General features: G+C 44.6%; 1 protein-coding gene and 1 pseudogene across 1 annotated transcript in view; one reads left to right on the forward strand and one right to left on the reverse strand.

Moving 5' to 3' along the window:
* Positions 1-4268: 4268 nt before the first annotated feature.
* The window catches only part of DESI2 (desumoylating isopeptidase 2), a 63702-nt gene continuing 46837 nt past the window's right edge, over positions 4269-21133 (reverse strand). Inside the window, exon 5 of the mRNA XM_023216150.1 lies at positions 4269-7683. Within this exon, the coding sequence (XP_023071918.1) occupies positions 7450-7683 (234 nt within the window). The 3' untranslated portion in view covers positions 4269-7449. The remainder of the gene's footprint in view (positions 7684-21133) is intronic.
* Positions 8602-20194, forward strand: LOC116418749 (annotated as a pseudogene).

Genomic DNA, 21133 nt, shown 5'->3' on the forward strand with positions numbered 1-21133 from the left:
TAAAAATACAAAATTAGCTGGGTGTGGTAACACGCGCCTGTAATCCCAGCTACCTGGGAGGCTGAGGCAGGAGAATTGCTTGAACCCAGGGGGCGGAGGTTGCAGTGAGCCAAGATTGCACCATTGCACTCCAGACTGGGCGGCAGAGTGAGACTCCCTCTTAAATAAATAAATAAATCAACCAACCAACCAACCAACATATGCATTCTCTTGCAAACATATTTCACAAGACATTATTTATTTATAGAGATGGGCACAAATTCAGGTGAGCTTGTAGACTGGGAGATTGCCTAAATTGTGTCTGTATTTTCACTGAGGCGTAAAGTGAGGTTCTCAGCGAAATGTCCAGGGAAGGTGTGGGAGAGGTGAAGACAGAAGCTATGAGTGTCATCCAGGAGAGCAGGAGAGTAGGCTAGCAAGGGACTGTAGTAAATTGTGTTGTGGTGTCATGTACCCTTGTGAGGTTTGTGGACAGGATTAGTAAACTCTAATCAGTCAGCCTAGTTGTGTGGTTTTTCTTCAACATTTAGCTCATCAGTCTCAGATGCAGAGAGGTCTCAGAACAGTACAGGTTTGCCAGGCTATTAAAATGGAGAAAGGGGCATGGGACTGGAGGGTACTGAGAAGGAAATGATTGAATTATTGGCCATGGAATTTAGGCCGAGTGAAAAGAGAAACGAAGATGGGAGGGAGGTGATGTTAGGATTGATGGATTTGAGATCTTGGGAAGTCGAAGACTTGGAATGCAGGGTACTAGTGTGGGCTGGGAAGTTCATGGTTAGCGATGCTTAAAATTAAGATTTTTAGAAGTGGTTTAGAATGTTACTAGTGATGGGCTGGGCATGGTGGCTCACGCCTGTAATCTCAGCATTTTGGGAGGCCGAGGCCGGCAGATCATCTGAAGTCAGGAGTTCAAGACCAGCCTGACCAACATGGTAAAACCCTGTCTCTACTAAAAATACAAAAATTAGCTGGGCATAGTGGCGGGTGCCTGTAATCCCAGCTACTAGGGAGGCGCAGGCAGGGGAATCGCTTGAACCTGGGAGGTAGAGGTTGCAGTGAGCCGAGATCATGCCATTGCACTCCAGCCTGGGCAACAGAGCAAGACTCCGTCTAAAAAAAAAAAAAAAAAGAATGTACTAGTGATGAAAAGTTGAAGGCTTCAAAGAATGGCTGACATGAAATGAAGACATTGAATGGTTCTCAGCTGAGGTCAGGACTGCTGATCCCTGGGGGATGAAATGGGGCGTGCGCAAGGACACGTGATGTTGCAGACTGTGGAGCGGGTAGAAGGCTGGTAATGTGCAGGGAGGGTGCAGCGATGCCATAAGGCTCATATTGTGGAGGATTGCCTCGCACAAAGAATTGTCCTGCCCCAAATGACAGAGCCCCCAGTTAAGAAGCGCTGGGCTAGGTATTGGACAGATCACCTACGTGAACGTGCAGCGTGACGACAGGGAAATGCTGGAGAGAAAGACAGTATAAGCAAGAAGGACAATGAAGGGGAGTAGCTCGTAGAACTGGCTAGCACAGGTTTCACTGGAGCTGGAGGTTTTGAAGGGAAGAGAAATTATTTAGAAGCCGCAATTGAGAGAGATTCTCAAGGGACAGCCAGGTTTCGGGTAAAGCAGAAAGGTCAAGAAACATTTGAAAACATGGAGTCTACTGGGTCATTTGCCTGTCACAGATTGAGAGTTCCAGAGGGCACACTGGAAAGGGGGGACAGCAAGGATGAATGGGGTGCCGGCCAGATAAGGGCGTGTAGAGAGTTGTTGGGGATGAGTCTGGGGATGGGTGGCCTGCGGGGCTTGGGCTTTCCGTGATGACTCAGGGGAACAGGATGGCCGCCTGAAGCGCCTGGCCCTGGCGGTCTCTCACAGGAGGTTGGATCTCAGTTGGACAATAGTCCTGAATCCTTAGTGCATGGATCAGGGGCTTCTAGGTAACTCCTCCCTGTAGAAACACCAGAGGGTTCAAATTCATGGTTCATGTTTATTGGGGCGGGTAGTCCTGGAATAATTTATGTAGCTTGAGTCAAACCCAGTAAAAATCTAGGAAGTCTGACTGCACCTGTACTGCATTTTGGAGGGAGTCACCTAGCAGGTCCTTCAGATACTCACATGTTCAGGTTGCCCGACGTGAACTCATCCAGGAGGCACGCAGAACCGGGTCTTATGAGATGCAGCAGTGCTTCTTACACGTGAACGCACTCATGAATCGCCTGGGGATTTTGCTAAAATGCCGATTCTCATTTAGTAGGCCCGGGGTGGGCAGATTTGTCATTTCAGAGAAGTATGTGCTTGCATGGAAAGAAGAGATGCTTTAGAATTGGCTGAGTTCAAATATGGGCCTTCCCTACGCCATCTGTGTGGTCTTGGGCAACTGTGTTTGTGTAAAGCAGGAATGGTATCATAGGCTGTTGTGAGAATTCAATGAAATAATATGTGTAGTACTCAGCATGGGCCCAAGCACAGAGCAGAGGTAAAGATTTTCATTTTTTGTTTTGTCATCAAAATCCACAACGTGACCTTCTGTGGATTATCAACTGCTTGCCAGGGAGTAATGCCAGGGTATTTCTGTGGCACCTACTCACTGATCCTGGCAGAGGGAGAGGAAGGCTTGAGAGTTTTCCTCAGTCTTTGTTTATGCCTGAGTCTTGTGGCCTGGCTCCCATACATCTTCTTCTGGTTTTTTGATCTGAAAATCCCAGCCCCGCTGAAGTGGATATGCACTGGCCACGTAGACTGAGAGTGCGAGGTAGACCAGATTGCTTTTCTTAGTCTGATTGGTTCTTCAGTTCCCTATCAAATGCATCTTCTTCTTCCAGTGGAGTAATGCAGGCCTCATTCACTCCACTCCACTTTGAGGAGCCTGGTGTAGTGGCTTTGGGAACTTTACTCCCGAGTCTACGTATTTACAAGGCTGTGAAGATAGCCTCATGGGTGGGGCTTCAGATGTACCTGAAGGCTGCCCAGGTATAAATCCCACAGATCACCTAGACATCTGGGGTGTGAAGGAAACAGTCTGGTAGCCAGTGGCTTAGAACCAGGCAACTGTTCCTAAGGGGGAGGGGTCAGGTGTCAGGGAGGGACTCAAAGATGGGGATTCTACACCAGGCCTCACCAGCATGGGACCGTGACACCTTCCCAGATCACAAGGCTCCAGAATAGAGGGGCTCATCTACTCAGGAGGATGAATGCCTCCGAGTATGGTGAGAGGAGACTCTTTACGTCCCCTGTTGGCTCTGACAGGAAGGAATGACCGAGGGGCAGGTATGAGAGGCCTCAGCAATGCTCCGGGCTTTGGCTCCATAAGTAAGTAAGTCGCTGTCTGCCACTGATTTAATTCCTGGAAAGTATAGCCAGAAGCTGTTCATCTTTATTAGCACTGACTTCTGCAAAGTTATTATAGAACAAGGTCAATATCTGGGTGATTAGAACTTCAGGAGCAGGTAATGAAAAATACACAACAGAAGACCACTGTCCTCCAGATACTTGGCATTCTTTCTCCAAGCAAGATCCCGAAGTTGCTTTACCAGCTTTGAATCTGTAACCTCCTTGTGAGAGTCTATTAGGAACCTGTGTTGGCCTGGGGGAAGAGCTCCCCTTTGCCTGTCGTTCTGGAGGCCAGAACAAGTAAGTTGTACATAGATCATTCTTGCTTAGCAGAGTGGACAGGCATTGATGGGTCACAAAAGGCTGGTATTCATTTATTTAACAATAGTTAATTCAAGAGAAATTTTCGAATTAGTAGAGGAAAATGTGACTCCACAGTGTGCAGAAAGGTCAGTGGAGGAGGAAGGGAAGGGGTAGGTTGGAGGTGCCAAGCATTGGAGGACAGGTCGTGGGAAATGAGGAGCTCATTCACTCAGGCTCCTGCTTGCTTTGCTGCTTCAAGACAAGCGAGTGTGTGTGCATGTGTCGGGGCTATTCCTCTGCAGGTCTGTCCCCTGCACTTCGGGGAAGGCGTCCATTCTAGCTTGCCCTTCTGCCTCCATTTCCCAGAAGCCAGGGCTGGCACTCTACCTGTGAGCAGGCGTGGCTACGCTCTCTGACAGCTAAGGCACTGGCCCGCAGATCTGCGCGCAAGAGGAATGCAGGTGAGTCAAGGTGCATGTGCGTGTGAGAGGAAGACAGGATGGAGGGGGCTGGCTGGCAATGCTCCTGCCAAGCACATGGGAGCCTTGGGTTTTAAAAATACACCTCCCCACCTCGCCCAACACAATACACAACAGTTGTAATCTGAAAGTCAGAAAGCACTATAAAACATTTCTTATAAAAGTATTTTTTTAATAAATCAATGTATTTCAATGTTGTAACATGATAGCCCAATGCTATATCAAGGTAGCAAAAGTGAAGATTCCTGGTATTTTGATATAAACACTATGAATGACAGTACACTTGCGTTCAACTTCACAAGAAATTATCTTCAGGTCCGTAAAGATTCTTTGACAGCTGTAACACCTTTCAAACAGTAAAGATGTACATGTATTGAAAGAGTAGACAATGAAAGCCTAATAACTGAGCTGTGCTCTCAATGGTTGTATGGCTAGCTTGCTGAACAAAAATCTAAATCTTTTAAAGAAAATACAGCATATATCAAAGTTACAGAGTATCTTACAGAAATGGAGTCATAAGGAGACACACAGATTAGAACCCTGAAGCAGTGAATGTGTTTCTACCCGTTTTGTGATGGAAGAAGCCATGGATATCGAGTCCTGCAGCTAGCTGTCTGTGGTGTTGAATCTCCTCATACACACAATGCTACCAATGGACTAAAACCAGAATTCCCTGCTCTGTACAAATGCTGGTGATGGGTAACTTGCTCTATTGCTGTGGGTCAGAGCAACAGCTGGCTGGATTCAGGCATCAGGAAGAGGCTAAGATCATACACCACTGCCTTCTACACTCCAACAGTTACTTTCCAAAGCTGATGCTCCCCTTGTAAGGGTTAAAAAAAACCCCAAGGGTGTTTAAAACAAACAGCAGAAACCAGAAGCTTCTGACCCTCTAACATGTATTACTGTCCACCCCACCATGAGAAGTATGTCCACCTGGTTACAACAGAGAGACTCCGTACCATATGTATATTCATGACCAGATTGTTCATATAGGATTTTTCTTAACAGAGATCAGGTTGAGAATGATTCTTTTTCTCCAAGGGCAAGAAAAAGCTGGCTAAATGCTAGTTAATTAAATCCATTCTCAATTTTGAACTGTAGAGAAGAACCTGACTTGAATGAGATTTTCTAAAGGAAGACATTTATTTCTCAACCTCAGGTATAATTAGATTATAAGGAGTCTCATGTCCAGAATTGTATCTGCTGAGTGTTAGTATGGTAATTGGCCTTAGGACACTATTTTTACTAGAACCCTTTACATTATTTTTAAACTCCAAATGCTGCAGATGAAAGTAAATACGACAAAATAATAAAATCACTTGTGTGCTGACTCGCTGGATTCTGGTAAAGCACAGATGGGATGTTGATATTCACCAAGAAGTGTCTAACTAACGGCTACTGTGTGTGTCAGTAGCCCAGGTTTCAATCATATGTACTTGAATGAATTAGAAAAAAAACTGTGCTCCTCACATTATTAAAAATATTACAAGCAAACTGTATCCAAGGCTTTGTACTAACCTGGGTTTTGGGGCTAGGACTCCTTTTAGTGAACAAGTCACTGCTAGAGCCTTAGTGTTTTGCCCATATCTCAATTTTTGACCTGAACCAAATCGACATCTCATTACGTTCATATATTCCTTTCTTCTGTCTTACCTCTTGAAACAAGCGTTCTGCCCCCTAGAGAACTAAGAGTAATCTGTAAAGGCTTTCCTCTCTGGAAACAGAACAGTCGAAAGTATAAATTAGGTTAAGTGGCTTCATTGTCCTCAGGCCAATGCTTATTACAACCCAAGGTTGATTTTCCCTATGAACAGGGTGTGCTTACATTAATAAAATGAATCAAAATCAGCTTATGGAAAAGTTAAAAATATAGTTTACTGAAAGATTATGTATCCTCACACAGAGCAATAGCAAACAATCCAATCTAAAAGTTTAAATAAATGTCAATAACTTTAAAACTATATTTTATATATATAAAGCTGAAGTCACTGCCTTGGATAATTTTACACTGTATCCAATATTTTACGTAGGACATTCATTCTTAAGGCAGAAAAATTGAATTTGACATGTAATGACTTGGTTCTTACATCCAAGGGTCAAACTCGGAGTAGACTGGAGCAGACAGAGTCCTTGCTAACAAGGATTTATCTGTGGTGACAATTTCATTCTTAGAGTATGTTACGGAAGAGACATACATTTGAGAGAACATATAAATATGAATCTTAAGACACACAAATATGATTTTTTTAACGACTGGTCAATGAGACTAGGCATTCTATTATGACATGAAATGACTCCCATGACAAACGCCAACATACTCTTTCTGATATGGTACATAAAGAGTATAAAATATCAAAGAACTACCTTTTTGGGGTGGACTTTAGATTCTAGTTTTCAAGGTTTAGTATAAAATGTAGCCTGAATAGTTAAAAGCAGTTGAATGTCAACTCACTGCTAACTTGGAAGGCTACCACTTAGGATATTTCTACGCCATCAAAATCCTGTGCAAGGAGGAAATACATGTGTATTAAAATAAAAATGAAGCCCCTCCCCCAATGCATGTGCAACACATTTGTCAGTTACTACCAAGAATATCTTGAATGAAAAACATCTAAACTATAGAATGAGTGGCATCAAAGTCAGAGACGTAAGAACGTATCACCCCAACTAGGTGGACGGATATTTGGGATGAAAGCAGGTGTTCCGTGGGCACCTGGGGAGACGAGCTACTCAGAGTGGACGGGGGTGTGAAGAGGAACTGGACCCAGGGTTCCAAGCCCTCAGGGCTGTGTGCTCCTTCACCTCAGGCCAGTCTGGTTCTCTGCATCCTGGTGCCAACAACTTTAACAAAACAAACACAAATCTAAAAGACCATTCTTAAGCAGGTGATGGTGACTATAACTGTTTAAGTACCTTTTTGTGTGCCTATTATTTATGCCACAGATCTGGCAATTGTCAGAAGTATACAAAGATTACCTGCCTAATTTTTGAAGACACGAAGATTTTCTCTTTCACGTGGCAGGAGTCCATGCAAGATTTGTAAACAGCGATACAAAATACTGTAAACATAACAGAGCTTATATAAAACAGAAGTAAATCCAGATTGACGAGTGGGTAAAAAAAACAGAGGGCAGCTTCTTACAAAGTTCTCCCTCCTGCGCAAGTGATTTTTTTTTTTTGATTACAAATATAATCCTGAGCTGAAAAACTGGGATTTGGGGGAGAGCCATCTTTGCATACAAAATATCCAAAGGATGCTTCTCTATTTACTTTTCTCTAGTGATATTCGACTGCCAGAGACAGTTCTGAATGTGTGACTTTGGAGACATTTATAGTTTAGTGTGGCGCCCGGGTCTGGAGCCTGCTGCAGTGCTTGCCACGGAAGCGGATGCGGCAGCATCCTCTGCTTCCTCCAGTTCCTCCTGGAGCTCTTGGCTGACACTAGACTGCAGGGCTGCGGGCGTGAGCCACTCCTTCGGGAGGCAACTCTGTAGAAAGGGTATACAGGAGCTGAAGTAGGCAAGCCGATTGATCCAGCGAGGAATCTCTTTCCCACAGAGAATCTACAGAAGAAAACGAGTTCTGTATTAGGTAAGAGAGGTTAAGATTGCCTGGTCCACTGCCAGGGAGTGGAGGGTGGGAGGAGGGAGGCGGCTTACAGAGAAGCCGCTGCAGAGCAGCCTTCCGTGGTGTTACTCCAGGCTTTTGATAACAAGCAGCTCTTGACTCAGGACCTGGGGTCCCTATTGTTGGCTCTATTCCTTCCTTTCTAAAGAACCTTGTCAAGTTGCTTACTTTTCATATCTGAAATCAAGCTAATTTCACTTGGCTCCTTTCTTTGATCTCTGCAACTGCCCTGAGACACACTGAAAAGTACTTTGAACACACAGAAGACGCTTGTTAATACAATGTATTATTAGAGTAACGGAAGCTCCAGGCAACTGGAAAAGTCAATCTTGGATGTTTTCCTATTTGTGAATTCTCCTTTTTCACAGATTCTTTTCGACTTTCCCCTTGCCTCCAGTGTCTATCACTCCATTTTTCCTGGTCTACATTTTACCCCTTTACTTCTCTCCCTGACTCACTTGTTTCAAGGAACTCATCCTGGTCCAGAAAAAACAGCCTGGGTGATAGTGTCTCAAAGAAAAAAAAAAAAAGTGTGGGCCAGGTGCAGTGGCTCACGCCTGTAATCCCAGGACTTTGGGAGGCTGAGGCCGGCGGACTACAAGGTCAGGAGTTCGAGACCAGACCGGCCAGTATGATAAAACTCCGTCTCTACTAAAAATACAAAAAATTAGCAGGGCATGGTGGTGCACACCCGTATTCCCAGCTACTCGGGAGGCTGGGGCAGGAGAATCGCCTGAACCTGGGAGGCAGAGGTTGCAGTGAGCCGAGATCAAACCACTGCACTCCAGCCTGGGCGACAGAGTGAGACTCTGACACACACACACACACACACACACACACACACGTTTTCCCAAATGAAGACCTGGCTCCAGGACTCCGCGGAAGTAGGCCTGGGAATGAAGACCTGGCTCCATGACTCCTCTGCGGAAGTAGGCCTGGAGTCAGACAAGGCATGGAAGCCTGGCCAGCTTCAGTCTGAAGACACCAGCAGGGGTAGAAATCGGTGCCAGGAGGAACCCTCCTGGCTGCTGATCTGTGTATTTCCCACTTCCTGTCCTTACATTTCCTTAGGACTCTTGAACCCTTCCCCCGCTCCTATTTCAAATAGTAAGAACTGGGTCTATTCTATGCCCCTAACTTTATTCTTTATTATCCTCTTTCTCTTGTGCAGACAACGGACTGGGCTTCTGTTCATGCCCCACTGCCACTTTGTTGCTTTTTGCCTCCAATTATACCAAAGATTATGATCACGTGATCTCAGAGTACGATCTTAGATATCTGCATATCTTAGGTAATTCTTAGGTAATAACTTTGTTTTTTTTTTTTTTTTTTTTTTTTTTTTTTGAGACGGAGCCTCGCTCTGTCGCCCAGGCTGGAGTGCAGTGGCCGGATCTCAGCTCACTGCAACCTCCGCCTCCCGGGTTCACGCCATTCTCCTGCCTCAGCCTCCCGAGTAGCTGGGACCACAGGCGCCGGCCACCTCGCCCGGCTAATTTTTTGTATTTTTAGTAGAGACGGGGTTTCACCATGTTAGCCAGGATAGTCTCGATCTCCTGACCTCGTGATCCACCCGTCTCGGCCTCCCAAAGTGCTAGGATTACAGGCTTGAGCCACCGCGCCCGGCCGGTAATAACTTTGGAAAGAGGTTTCAAAGAACCTTATGTCTAAAAATTAGCTAAAATTTAATAAGCTGGCACCTATAATTATACAACGTGTACCTTTTCTCCTAAAAGTTTAGTCCTACCTCTTAATGGTTATTACATTTATTTTAAATAGTATGTCTCTGTCTTAACTATAGGGAAAGTGAGATGGTCTCACTTGAGGGAAGGTAGCATGTGCTAACCACTTTTGATTATCAAGCACCTATCACACTGCCTGGGAGTACAGAGAGGTAGACACTTAAAAATATTTGGGCCGGGCGCGGTGGCTCACGCCTGTAATCCCAGCACTTTGGGAGGCCGAGGAGGGCAGATCACGAGGTCAGGAGATCGAGACCATCCTGGCTAACACGGTGAAACCCCGTCTCTACTAAAAATACAAAAAATTAGCCGGGCGAGGTGGCGGATGCCTGTAGTCCCAGCTTATTTGGGAGGCTGAGGCAGGAGAATGGCATGAACCCGGGAGGCAGAGCTTGCAGTGAGCTGAGATCATGCCATGGCACTCTAGCCTGGGCGACAGAGCGAGACTCCATCTCAAAAAAACAGAACAAAATAAAATCAATAAATTGAAGAATGTGTACATGAGGCCAGGCACGGTGGCTCATGCCTGTAAATCTCTGTACTTTGGAAGTCCAACGCAGGAGGATTACTTGAGGCCAGGAGTTCAAGACCAGCCTGGGCAACATAGTAAGACCTTGTTTATACACACACACACATTCTCTCTCACTGGGTGTGGTGCTGTGTGCCTGTAGCCTCAGCTACTTGGGAGGCTAGGGCAGGGGGATTGCTTGGGCCCAGGAGGTTGAAGCTGCAGAGAGCCAAGACTGTGCCACTGCACTACAGCCTGGATGACACAGTGAGATTCCATCTCAAAAACAAAACAAAACAAAAAAATGTGTATATCAACTACATCTGCTCTTAAAAATGCTGCCAAACAGGCTGGGCAGGTGAGGTGGTATCTTACAACTGTAACCCCAGCACTTTGGAAGGCGGAGGTAGGTGGATCACTTGAGGTCAGCAGTTCGAGACCAGCCTGGCCAACATAGTGAAACCTCGTCTCTACTAAAAATACAAAAATCAGCCAGGTGTGGTGGCACACACCTGTAATCACAGCTACTCAGGAGGATGAGGCAGGAGAATCGCTTGAACCCAGGAGGCAGAGGTTGCAGAGAGCCAAGATCATGCCACTGCACTCCAGCCTGGGTGACAGAGCAAGACTTTGTCTCACCAGGAAAAAAAAAAAAAAAAAAAAAGCACTGGGACATATTTAGGGTTATCTGCATATTTAGAGGTTAATCATGTAAGTCGTGACTAAGTCTATCTAGTTAAAGTGATAGCGACTGCTGCCTATTCAATAGCCATTTCCCTCATTCTCCTTCCCGAGTCCTAATTTCATTCAGTCATCTCCCCTCCTCCATATATCCAAGTGCTACAGGTGAACATGACTTCATTCCAACCCCTGAGGGTGTGGCTTGATTAGCCTAAAACAGAGTCCTATCTATAGCCACCTGGTTTTGTAGATAAAGTTTTTTTTTTTTTTTTTTTTTTGAGGCGGAGTCTCGCTCTGTCGCCCAGGCTGGAGTGCAGTGGCGCGATCTCGGCTCACTGCAAGCTCCGCCTCCCAGGTTCACGCCATTCTCCTGCCTCAGCCTCCTGAGTAGCTGGGACTACAGGCGCCTGCCACCGCGCCCGGCTAGTTTTTTTGTATTTTTTAGTAGAGACGGGGTTTCACCGTGTTAGCCAGGATGGTCTCGATCTCCTGACCTCGTGATCCACCCACCTCGGCCTCCCAAAGTGCTGGGATTACAGGCTTGAGCCACCACGCCCGGCCACCTGGCTGATTTTTTTTATTTTTAGTAGAGATGGGGTTTCACCATGTTGGCCAGGTGGGTCTCAAACTCCTGACCTCAGGTGATCAGCCTGCCTCTGCCTCCCAAAGTGCCAGGATTACAGGCATGAGCCACCATGCCGGGCCAATCCAATGTTTTTAAAACCTTGAGTCGTGACCCATTAGTAGGTCATTGAGTATTGCGACCTGAATTTTTAAAACAAAACAGACTGTAGGTAGTGAGGTAACCATGACACATCTTAGTTACGTGCCTGTGTGCGTGTAAACTGGGTCACAATGCAAAATGTATTTCTTAGGTGACTAGTGATCAAATAGTATTTGGTTTATATAGCAAAATGAATTTTGCATTTAAGCTCCAATCCAGCAGTCCCTCTTCTAGAAAATCAAGTGTACAGATACAGTGGCAAAAATAAAAAGATGTATGTACAGGGTTATTCATCACAATACTTTTTGTAACAGCAAAAGACTAAAAATAACCAAGTGCCATTAATAGGTTGAATAAACTATGGTACATCCACACAAGGAAGACTATGCAGCTAAAAAAGAAGTGAGGGCCGGGCGCGGTGGCTCAAGCCTGTAATCCCAGCACTTTGGGAGGCCGAGACGGGCGGATCACGAGGTCAGGAGATCGAGACCATCCTGGCTAACACGGTGAAACCCCGTCTCTACTAAAAAATACAAAAACTAGCCGGGCGAGGTGGCGGCGCCTGTAGTCCCAGCTACTCGGGAGGCTGAGGCAGGAGAATGGCGGGAACCCGGGAGGCGGAGCTTGCAGTGAGCTGAGATCCGGCCACAGTACTCCATCCCGGTCGACAGAGTGAGACTCTGCCTCAAAAAAAAAAAAAAAAAAAAAAAAAAAAAAAAAAAAAAAAAGAAGTGAGGAACATTTCTATATACTGCTACAGAATGCACTCCAGGATACACTATTAGTGAAAAAAGCAAAATGGAGAAAAGTGTATATAGGATGCTCCCAAAATATAATAGTGCAACAGGCAGAGAATAAAATTTATAGACATTCCCATTCCAAAAGGGAGAAAACGGAAGGAAGGAAGGAGTTACTAGTCCCAATTTTAGAATCCAACAAGGGAACGTCCATTAGGTTTCGGGGCCTGGGAATAATTTTCTATGGCCCTTGGTTCTGCTATCTGGAGACTCTATCCTTCGAGCCATCCTTTTTCTCCAGCCAATCACCTGCTTACAGAATTCTGACAGTGCGAGCACCTTCTGTAACTTTATCCCCTCTCTGTCGTTTTCAGGCCAAGCTGGCAGTGTTGCTGCTAATAGAGCATTCTCAGAACACTGTGGCTCTCTTGCGTATGTCATGGGACTGACTCCATTAGAAAAGATGTTCCTCCACACATCTTTCCTGAATAATCCCATCTCCATTCTTGGTTTCTGTTGAGATGGTTTAGAGGATCCACAAGTCACATTAATTTCTTCAGCAGTTAAAGGAAAAAAAAAAAAAAAAAAGTGGTCCAGTCATACCCTTGGCTTTCTCTGTAGCATCCTTTCCTAATAGTGAAGCTCCTAATTTTAGCATCTTTTGCAATCTGGATAGGCTGAAAAATTTCCTAAATCATTAAATGTTGACTCCTTTTTGTGCTTTAATAGTTCTTCCCTCTATTGTTCTTTTCACATTTTACTATAAGCAACAAGGCAGGCTGCATCTTCTATACTTTGCTTGGAAATCTCCTCAGCTAAATATCATAACCCCATAGAAATAAATTCCAATTAACTGTAAAACACATGACTTTTACTGTATCTATTAAGCCACAATCTAAAGATGAAAGAACGACAAAAAACCTTAACTTTCTAGTACTCCTATTGGTGGCAGTTATGGTAACACTATTATTCTACAGCTGTTTTAGGTATAGAGGAGTAAAACAAATCAGCAATTATGTTTCTTGTTGTTGAGAATTTAGATTTTCGACATAGGATAGACAAAATGTAGCTATATCATTGCTGAGGTTAAGTAAAAACGCTGTAGCCCAAATGTGTAGTAGAAACGTCACTATGAATCTGTAAAAAGTCCTAATTTCATCTACTAGTGGGGGTGGGGAGCTAGAAACAATGATCAATTCAGTAGTAGTGAGCAACCTAATGCCCAGATTAAAGTTTCTAAATATTTGCTATTAGAAGGAAACAGTTCTGAGGTAGAAAATATGTAGATGAGCCTGGAATATCTTGACGTAGCAGAAAACAAAAGGCTGTAGAAGATTATTAGGGACAAATCAAAAGACTTATGAGCCAACTTGAAGAGGCTCCCATGCATCAAAGATGGGACAAAAACAGTCATTCCACTGATCTGAAACATAAAATACTTTTAAATCTGGGGAGGAGATATTCACGATGCTAAATTTTCAAAACAGAAAAAATATTTTGTGGGGAGAAAAAAAACACTTAGAGAATACTAGGGAAGTGTGTCAGGGATCCCCAAGACCCAGTTTTTCCACCTCCAGATTTTATGATTTTAGAGGACTCACAGGACATAGCATATAGTTGTATTCACAGGTATGACTTATCACAGCGAAAGGATATGAAACAAAATTCGCAAGGGAAAAGGTGCATGGGGTAAAGTTTAGAGGAAAACAGGTTTCTACTCCAGCCTGAAAAATTAGTTTGAGTCTTTGTTTCAGAGGGACTACCTGAAGACAGTTAGTTCCATGTTGGTTCATGACATCAGGTTATCAGCCTGACGACTGTGGATGACATCTGGAGGTGTTCTGTGTGGGAAATGCAGGAGCTGAGGCCACTCCCTGCTCCCGTAGGTTTGAGCACAGGCTCAGCAGGCTGTTTGAATTCAAAGTGCTTGCAGCATCTTAAAAAGGTAGCATGGGAAGTTTTTCTTTAGGAAGAGGGGAAAGGCAGTATTGAAAAACAAAGATCATCAGTCTTTGCCTCCGTTGAGATTCCCTAGGTGCCAGTGTTTGTTTTTTGTTATTGTTACAAAATCAGTATGTCCCATTTAGCAGTCATAGTTTCACATTTACAAAACTGTCCTCTACTCTCATCCAGACCTTTTGTCTGGAAGGGATGTATTAAAGGGGGACAAAAGTTTTCACAAGATTTTTTTTTTTCTTTTTTGAGACAGAGTCTTGCTCTGTTGCTAGGCTGGAGTGCAGTGGCACAGTCTCAGCTCCCTGCAACCTCCACCTCCCGTGTTCAAGGAATTCTCCTGCCTCAGCCTCCTGAGTAGCTGGGACTACAGACCTGCACCACCACACCCAGGTAATTTTTGTATTTTTAGTAGAGATGGGGTTTCACCATGTTGGCCAGGATGGTCTCGATCTCTTGACTTCGTGATCCACCTGCCTGAGCCTCCCAAAGTGTTGGGATTACAGGCATGAGCCACTACGCTTGGCTGGAAAATATTTTTATATAACATAACCAGAAAGATATGTTTCAGAAATGGACAGAATTAAGTCCTGAATTTTCAAAATATTTCAAAATGGTTTCAGAGAGCCACTCACCGCTTTCATCCTGATCCTTCATTTAGTAAGTGGCCTATAGCATCATTCCATTTCTGGAGACAGCTGCATTTAGTAATCAAACTGCCTTACTAAGGTGTGTGCACCAGTAGAAAGGTAGCAGAGTAGCAGCAGACTGTAAGTCCACTGCTGCAAACTGCAGCTTATCCAGGAAGTCCCAAGTAAACACAGGGAAACTTTCCCAAGACAGGTGGAGAGTAAGATGGGCAGACACGGGGGTCACAGTCCTAGTGATACGCTTTCCCCTCAACATGCAGCTTTTGTCAATAATCACAAATTGGAAATGCAGTCAGTCCCTGTATCAGAAATACAGAACACATCAGCAGTTCGACTTCGTATGGTACCACCAGAGAAGCTGGTTCCCATGGACACCTGTGATAATCCACAGTTCCGTCAACATCCATGTTTTTATAGTGAAGAGCCCCACAGAGTGGTACCCTAAATCTGCCTTGATCCCCAAGTAGAAGTCTTGTTCCCTGAGCCTGTATCTCTTTCAGTTTAACACAGCTTGTTTAGCTAAGACTGAAATAGTGTGTAGGAGACAATGTCAAGTTTTAGCTCAAGTGTCAAGTCCAAGCAATTAGGATCTATGAATTCAGGATTCCAAAATACGCCAGAGACTTTTCTTTGGCAGCAGTAAAGCTGAGATGCTGAAGGGCCAGTCATGTTTCCAAGGCCAAGCAAAAAGCAAAGCCTTCCTAAGTGCTTTCTAAGACCCACTCAAAATTATGCACATCAGGCTAGAAAATCACCAGCCTCTAGGGTCAGACATACTGGTTTTCTATGAGCTCACTTGCAATTAAAAACTGCTCACGCCTGTAATCCCAGCACTTTGGGAGGCCGAGGCGGGTGGATCACAAGGTCAGGAGATCGAGACCATCCTGGCTAACACGGTGAAACCCCGTCTCTACTGAAAATACAAAAAACTAGCCGGGAGTGGTGGCGGCGCCTGTAGTCCTAGCTACTCCGGAGGCTGAGGCAGGAGAATGGCGTGAACCCGGGAGCTGGAGCTTGCAGTGAGCCGAGGTCGCGCCACTGCACTCCAGCCTGGGCGACAGAGCGAGACTCCATCACAAAAAACAAACAAAAAACCAAAAAAAACCCAAAACTGCTTTAAAAACTCTTAAAAGTGTATGTCTTTTTCCAGAGGCTCCAATGGGCAAAAATCATACTAAATATCAGCTGTGAGACATATTTTGCTTTCAACAAAGGATTTAAATTTCCATCTATCCGATAGCAGCAAAAAGCAAGGAAGTTGTGTCCCACTAACTTTTTCTTTGCAGCATTGCCTTATTGAGCTAATCCCTCTACCATCTGCGACATTACAAGCATAAAACATTTTATATCAACTTCTATCATATATCCACAGATGTAATAAGGCCATTAACTGCTCTCCGCCGCCCCACCCTGGCCCGACACCTTCCTCACTGCAGATGTATTCAACCCCTTGCAGTAAATTTAGCAAAAGGTTTAATATTACAGTTGCGGAGGAGACCCTAGCTGGAATGGGGTTGAGGGCGTGCAGGTAGGCTAACTACTGAAGTATGTCCCCTGCCCTTTTTTACTTTGCTCCAGCCCTGAGAACCGATTCAACCTTTTTTCCTCCTACTTGTGAGGAAAGCGTGCCATCAATGTTTAACATTTTTGGCCCAACCAAAGCTCATCTTTGGGAATTTTTGGGCCTTTTTTCTTTCTTCCTGGAGGAGAGAACAAAATCTGAAGGTATTACCTGGGCTATACTTCCTTTTTCTTCTCACCGTAACCAGCACGGCCAGAAGTAGCCAGGTGATCTAGTGAGTCAGTTCTCCTGGAGTTGGATCTGTCATTTCAAACTCGACAGGTAACTTTTACCTTTCACAGGCAACAGCTCAGCTGCTGTTTCATATCATGGATAACTCCACAGCCATCCAGACAACAAAGGTTTTCCATCCTCCACCCATTTCAGCCTTTCTTTCCTCAGTCCTTTTTTTTGAGACGGAATCTCGCTCTGTCACCCAGGCTGGAGTGTAGTGGCACAATCTCAGCTCAATGCAACCTCCGCCTCCTGAGTAGCTGGGATTACAGGCATGCGCCATCACACCAGGCTAATTTTTTATATTTTTGGTAGAGACAGGGTTTCACCATGTTGGCCAGGCTGGTCTCAAACTCCTGACCTCAAGTGATCCGCTCGCCTCAACCTCCCAAAGTGCTGGGATTACAGGTGTGAGCCACCGTGCCCGGCCAGTCCTTTTGTTATATTTCTGTGAGTCAAAGGTCTCCACAACCACCCCCAGGTTTGGTGATTTGCTAGGACTCAGGGATCAGCATAGCATACTCATGACTATGACTTATTACAACAAAAAGATACAAAACAAAATCAGCAAAGGGAAAATATACATGGGGCAAAGTCCAGAGGAAAGCAGGCACAAGCTTGAAGGATCCTCTTCTAGTAGAGTCAGGTAGGATGTGCACACTTAATCCCCCAGCAGTGGTTTGTGATATACGTGAAATGGCTACCAGGGAAGCTCATTACAGACTCGGTACCCAAGACTTTTTATTGGGCGCTGGTCATGCAGGCGTCCTCTGCCAAAATCCCAGAGTCCCACAGGGAAAGCAGGTTTTTAGCATAAACCAAATTAGTTGTACAAACAGGTTAGGCAAAGGGAGTCACTCTTCTCAGTTCTAGGAATAAGAACCTTACAGAAGTCCAACTCCCAGATGCCAGCTAAGGGCCAATTCTGCAGGCAGGCCTTTCTAAGGACAGCAGTTTTAGGCCTATGTTAGTTAACTCTTCTGTACAGGAACCAACTTGTTTTTTGAAAACAAGTAAAAGGGGGAAAAAAAAAATCAAGCATCTATCTTGCTCTATCACCCAGGCTGAAGTGCAGCGGTGCCATCTTGGTTCACTGCAACCTCTGCCTCCTGGGCTTAAGCCATCCTCCCCCCTCAGCCTCCCAAGCAGCTGGGACTACAGGGCACACACCACCAGGCCTGGCTAATTTTTGTACTTTTTGTAGAGACGGGGTTTTGCCATGTTGCCCAAGCTGGTCTTGAACCTTTGTGCTCAAGCAACCTACCCGCCTCAGCCTCCCAAAGTGCTGGGATTACAGGTGTGAGCCACTGTGCCCAGTTATCTTGCCTTTTCTATGGGGAATGTGTCTCAGGGTGACCAGCTATATGAACTTTTGTTTAGATTTGGATTCAAACTAACCATTAAAAAATTACGACAATTGGGGAAATCTGAACATTGTTTATTTGGATAATATTAAGAAATAATGTTAATCTGTGGAGTGGTAACATAATTTTAGGAGTGATGACATAATGTGGTTATGTTATAAAGAATCTTTATGTTTTAGAGATGCCGAGTGAAATATTGATACTTGAAATTAGGCCAGGTGCGGTGGCTTATGCAGGTAATCCCAGGACTTCGGGAGGCTGAGGTGGGAGGATTGCTTGAGTCCAGGAGTTCCAAACCAGCCTGGGCAATATCCTGCAACCCCATCTTCACAAAAAATACAAAAACTGGCTGTACATAGTGGCCTGTGCTTGTAGCTCCAGCTAGTTGGGAGGCTGAGGCAGGAGGATCACTTAAGCCTGAGTTCTGAGCTGCAATGAACTATGATCACACCAGCCTGGACTCTGGCTGCACTCCAGCCTGGGCAACAGCAAGACCCTGTCTCCAAATGAAATCTGGGATTTGTTTCAAAACAATTTGGGGCTGGAGTGGTATCTAAGTGACAGTTATATAGGGGCTCATTATATTCTTCTACTTTTATATGTTTTGAATTTTCTACTGAAAATATTAATTTTATTTATTTTTTTGAGATGGAGTTTTGCTCTTGTTGCCCAGGCTGAAATGCAATGGCACCATCTCTGCTCACTGCAACCTCTGCCTCCCGGGTTCAAGCGATTCTCCTGCCTCAGCCTTCTGAGTAGCTGGGATTACAGGCGCCCGCCACCATGCCCAGCTAATTTTTGTATTTTTAGTTAGAAATGAGGTTTCACCATGTTGGCCAGGATGGTCTTGATCTCTTGACCTTGTGATCCCCCCACCTTGGCCGCCCAAAGTGCTGGGATTACAGGTCTGAGCCACCACGCCTGGCCGAAAATATTAATTTTAAAAAGACATTTAGATTAGACGAGTGGCATTTAGTAATGGTAATGTCAGTCCTTTTGCTAGTGCCTGGTTCATAATTAGGCATCTGACACAATTCTGGCTGTGAAACATGGATGCCTTCAGAAGGTTAGGGAAAAGGGAATTCCAGAAAGAGTTTCACTGTTTCCAAAGGGAGAGACATAGTCTCCCTCTAGATGTTGCGCTAAAATTGTTACCTCTATCTGAAACCCACAAAGGGAGCTGGCCTGGGGGTAGGGCCAACATCCCAAGGATGGCAGCTTAGAGAAATGAATAAAGACCTTACAGCCGTATGACACTCACAGTTGAGACACGGACCACACTGGAATGTAGCTTGCTTTATTCTGGACTTGTTTTGTAAGATAACGTTTCCTCAATGTTTAAGCCAATTAGCACCCAATTCGAAGAGACCTATCTTGCAGAGTAGAGGCTGGCAAACTTTTTCTGTTAAGGGTCAAACAGGAAGTATTTGGGGCTTTATAGACCATAAATCTTTGCTGCAACTACTCAATTCTGCCACTGCAGCCGGAAGGCAGTCAAGAAAACAGGTAAACAAATAAGCATGGCTGTGTTCTAATAAAACTTAGTGAATCTCTCTGGTCTCAGCCACAGAAGCAAGGTGACGAAGGCAACATCATCATTTGGAAAGCGTCGCAATACGATGCACACGTGCCACTGCTGTGGCTCTAAGGCCTACCACCCTCAGAAGTCGACCTGTGGCAAATGCGGCTACCCCGCCAAGCGCAAGAGAAAGTATAACTGCAGTGCGAAGGCTAAAAGACAAAATACCACCAGGACTGGTCGAATGAGGCACCTAAAAACTGTATACTGCAGATTCAGGCATGGTTTCCATGAAGGAACACCACCTAAACCCAAGAGGGCGGCTGCTGCAGCATCCAGTTCATCTTAGGAATTTCAATGATTAGTCATGCAATACATGTTCTGGTTTAAAAAAAAAAAAAAAACTTTATGAATACTGAAGTTTGAACTTTACATAATTTATACATGTCACCATATAGTACTCTTTTGGCTTTTTTCAATCCTTAAAAAGAATGTAAAAACCATCTTAGCCTGCAGGCTGTACAAGGACAGATGACACGCTGGTGTTGGTTTGAAGGCCAGGCTACAGCAGTTTGCTAATCCCTGATGTAGAGGAAGCAACGGAACTGATAACATTACGGTGTTAAATAATTCTTAGAATTTTTATGAACAATATTAACAGAACAGTACATATATCAACAACCATTAATATAGTGATGATTGTGCTTATTTGCAACTGGTTATACGACATACATCCCCACACTATGTTGTCAAAGATACAAGCATACCAGTTTCACTGAACTTCGTCAGAGTGCCCAATATCAATTTACTTGGCTTCATAATATGGGAGTTGCATCCACCATTTTAAATTCCAAATGTAACTTGTACATTTCACAATAGGCAAGAGCTGATATTTCCATTTAATGGAATATATACCTTATTTTACTAAAATAGCTCCTTATCCCTCACCGTCCAGAATTCTAGTTCCAGCACTGCCACTGACAGGCGAGGTAACCTTGGTCAAGTCACTTAACTTCTGGGTCTCCCAGTTTAACAATTCAGCACTAGGCCACACATGGTGGTTCCCGTAATCCCAGCACTTTGGGAGGCTGAGGTGGGCAGATCACTTGGGGTTGGGAGTTCAAGACCAGCCTAACCAACACGGAGAAACCCCGTCTTTACTGAAAATACAAACTTAGCCGGGCGTGGTGGCACATGCCCATAGTCCCAGCTACTCGGGAGGCTGAGGCAGGAGAATCGCTTGAACCTGGGAGGCAGAGGTTGTGCTGAGCCGAGATGGTACCACTGCACTCCAGCCTGGGCAATAAAGAGTGAAACTCCGTCTCAAAGGAAAAAAAAAAAAAAAGAAAAAAATTCAGCACTCATTTGGGGAAAGGCATAAAAACTGTAGCCTAAAAAGATAGATAGCTCCAGGGACATCTACAATTGTTCTTTGGGCCCCAAATGCAAAATGGTTTTGGGGTTAGACCAGGGCTGATGTGGTGATATAGATGCTCAATAAAGTTCTGAATGTTTTTGAAGGACAGAAATAAATTAGAACCAGAGGAAGTAATGATAAAGTATAATAAGCACTGGAATAAGAAGTCAGGTCTAATCTGAATTCTCCATGACAATCTTTAGTAAGTCATTTTCCCAATTGGGGTCAGTTTCCTTGTCTGAAAAATAAGAGTATTTCTTCACCAATTTTAGCACTCAATGGATCTTTGAATGCATTCC

Source organism: Piliocolobus tephrosceles, chromosome 1 (genome assembly GCF_002776525.5).
Source record: "Piliocolobus tephrosceles isolate RC106 chromosome 1, ASM277652v3, whole genome shotgun sequence".
NCBI classification, from domain to species: Eukaryota; Metazoa; Chordata; class Mammalia; order Primates; family Cercopithecidae; genus Piliocolobus; species Piliocolobus tephrosceles.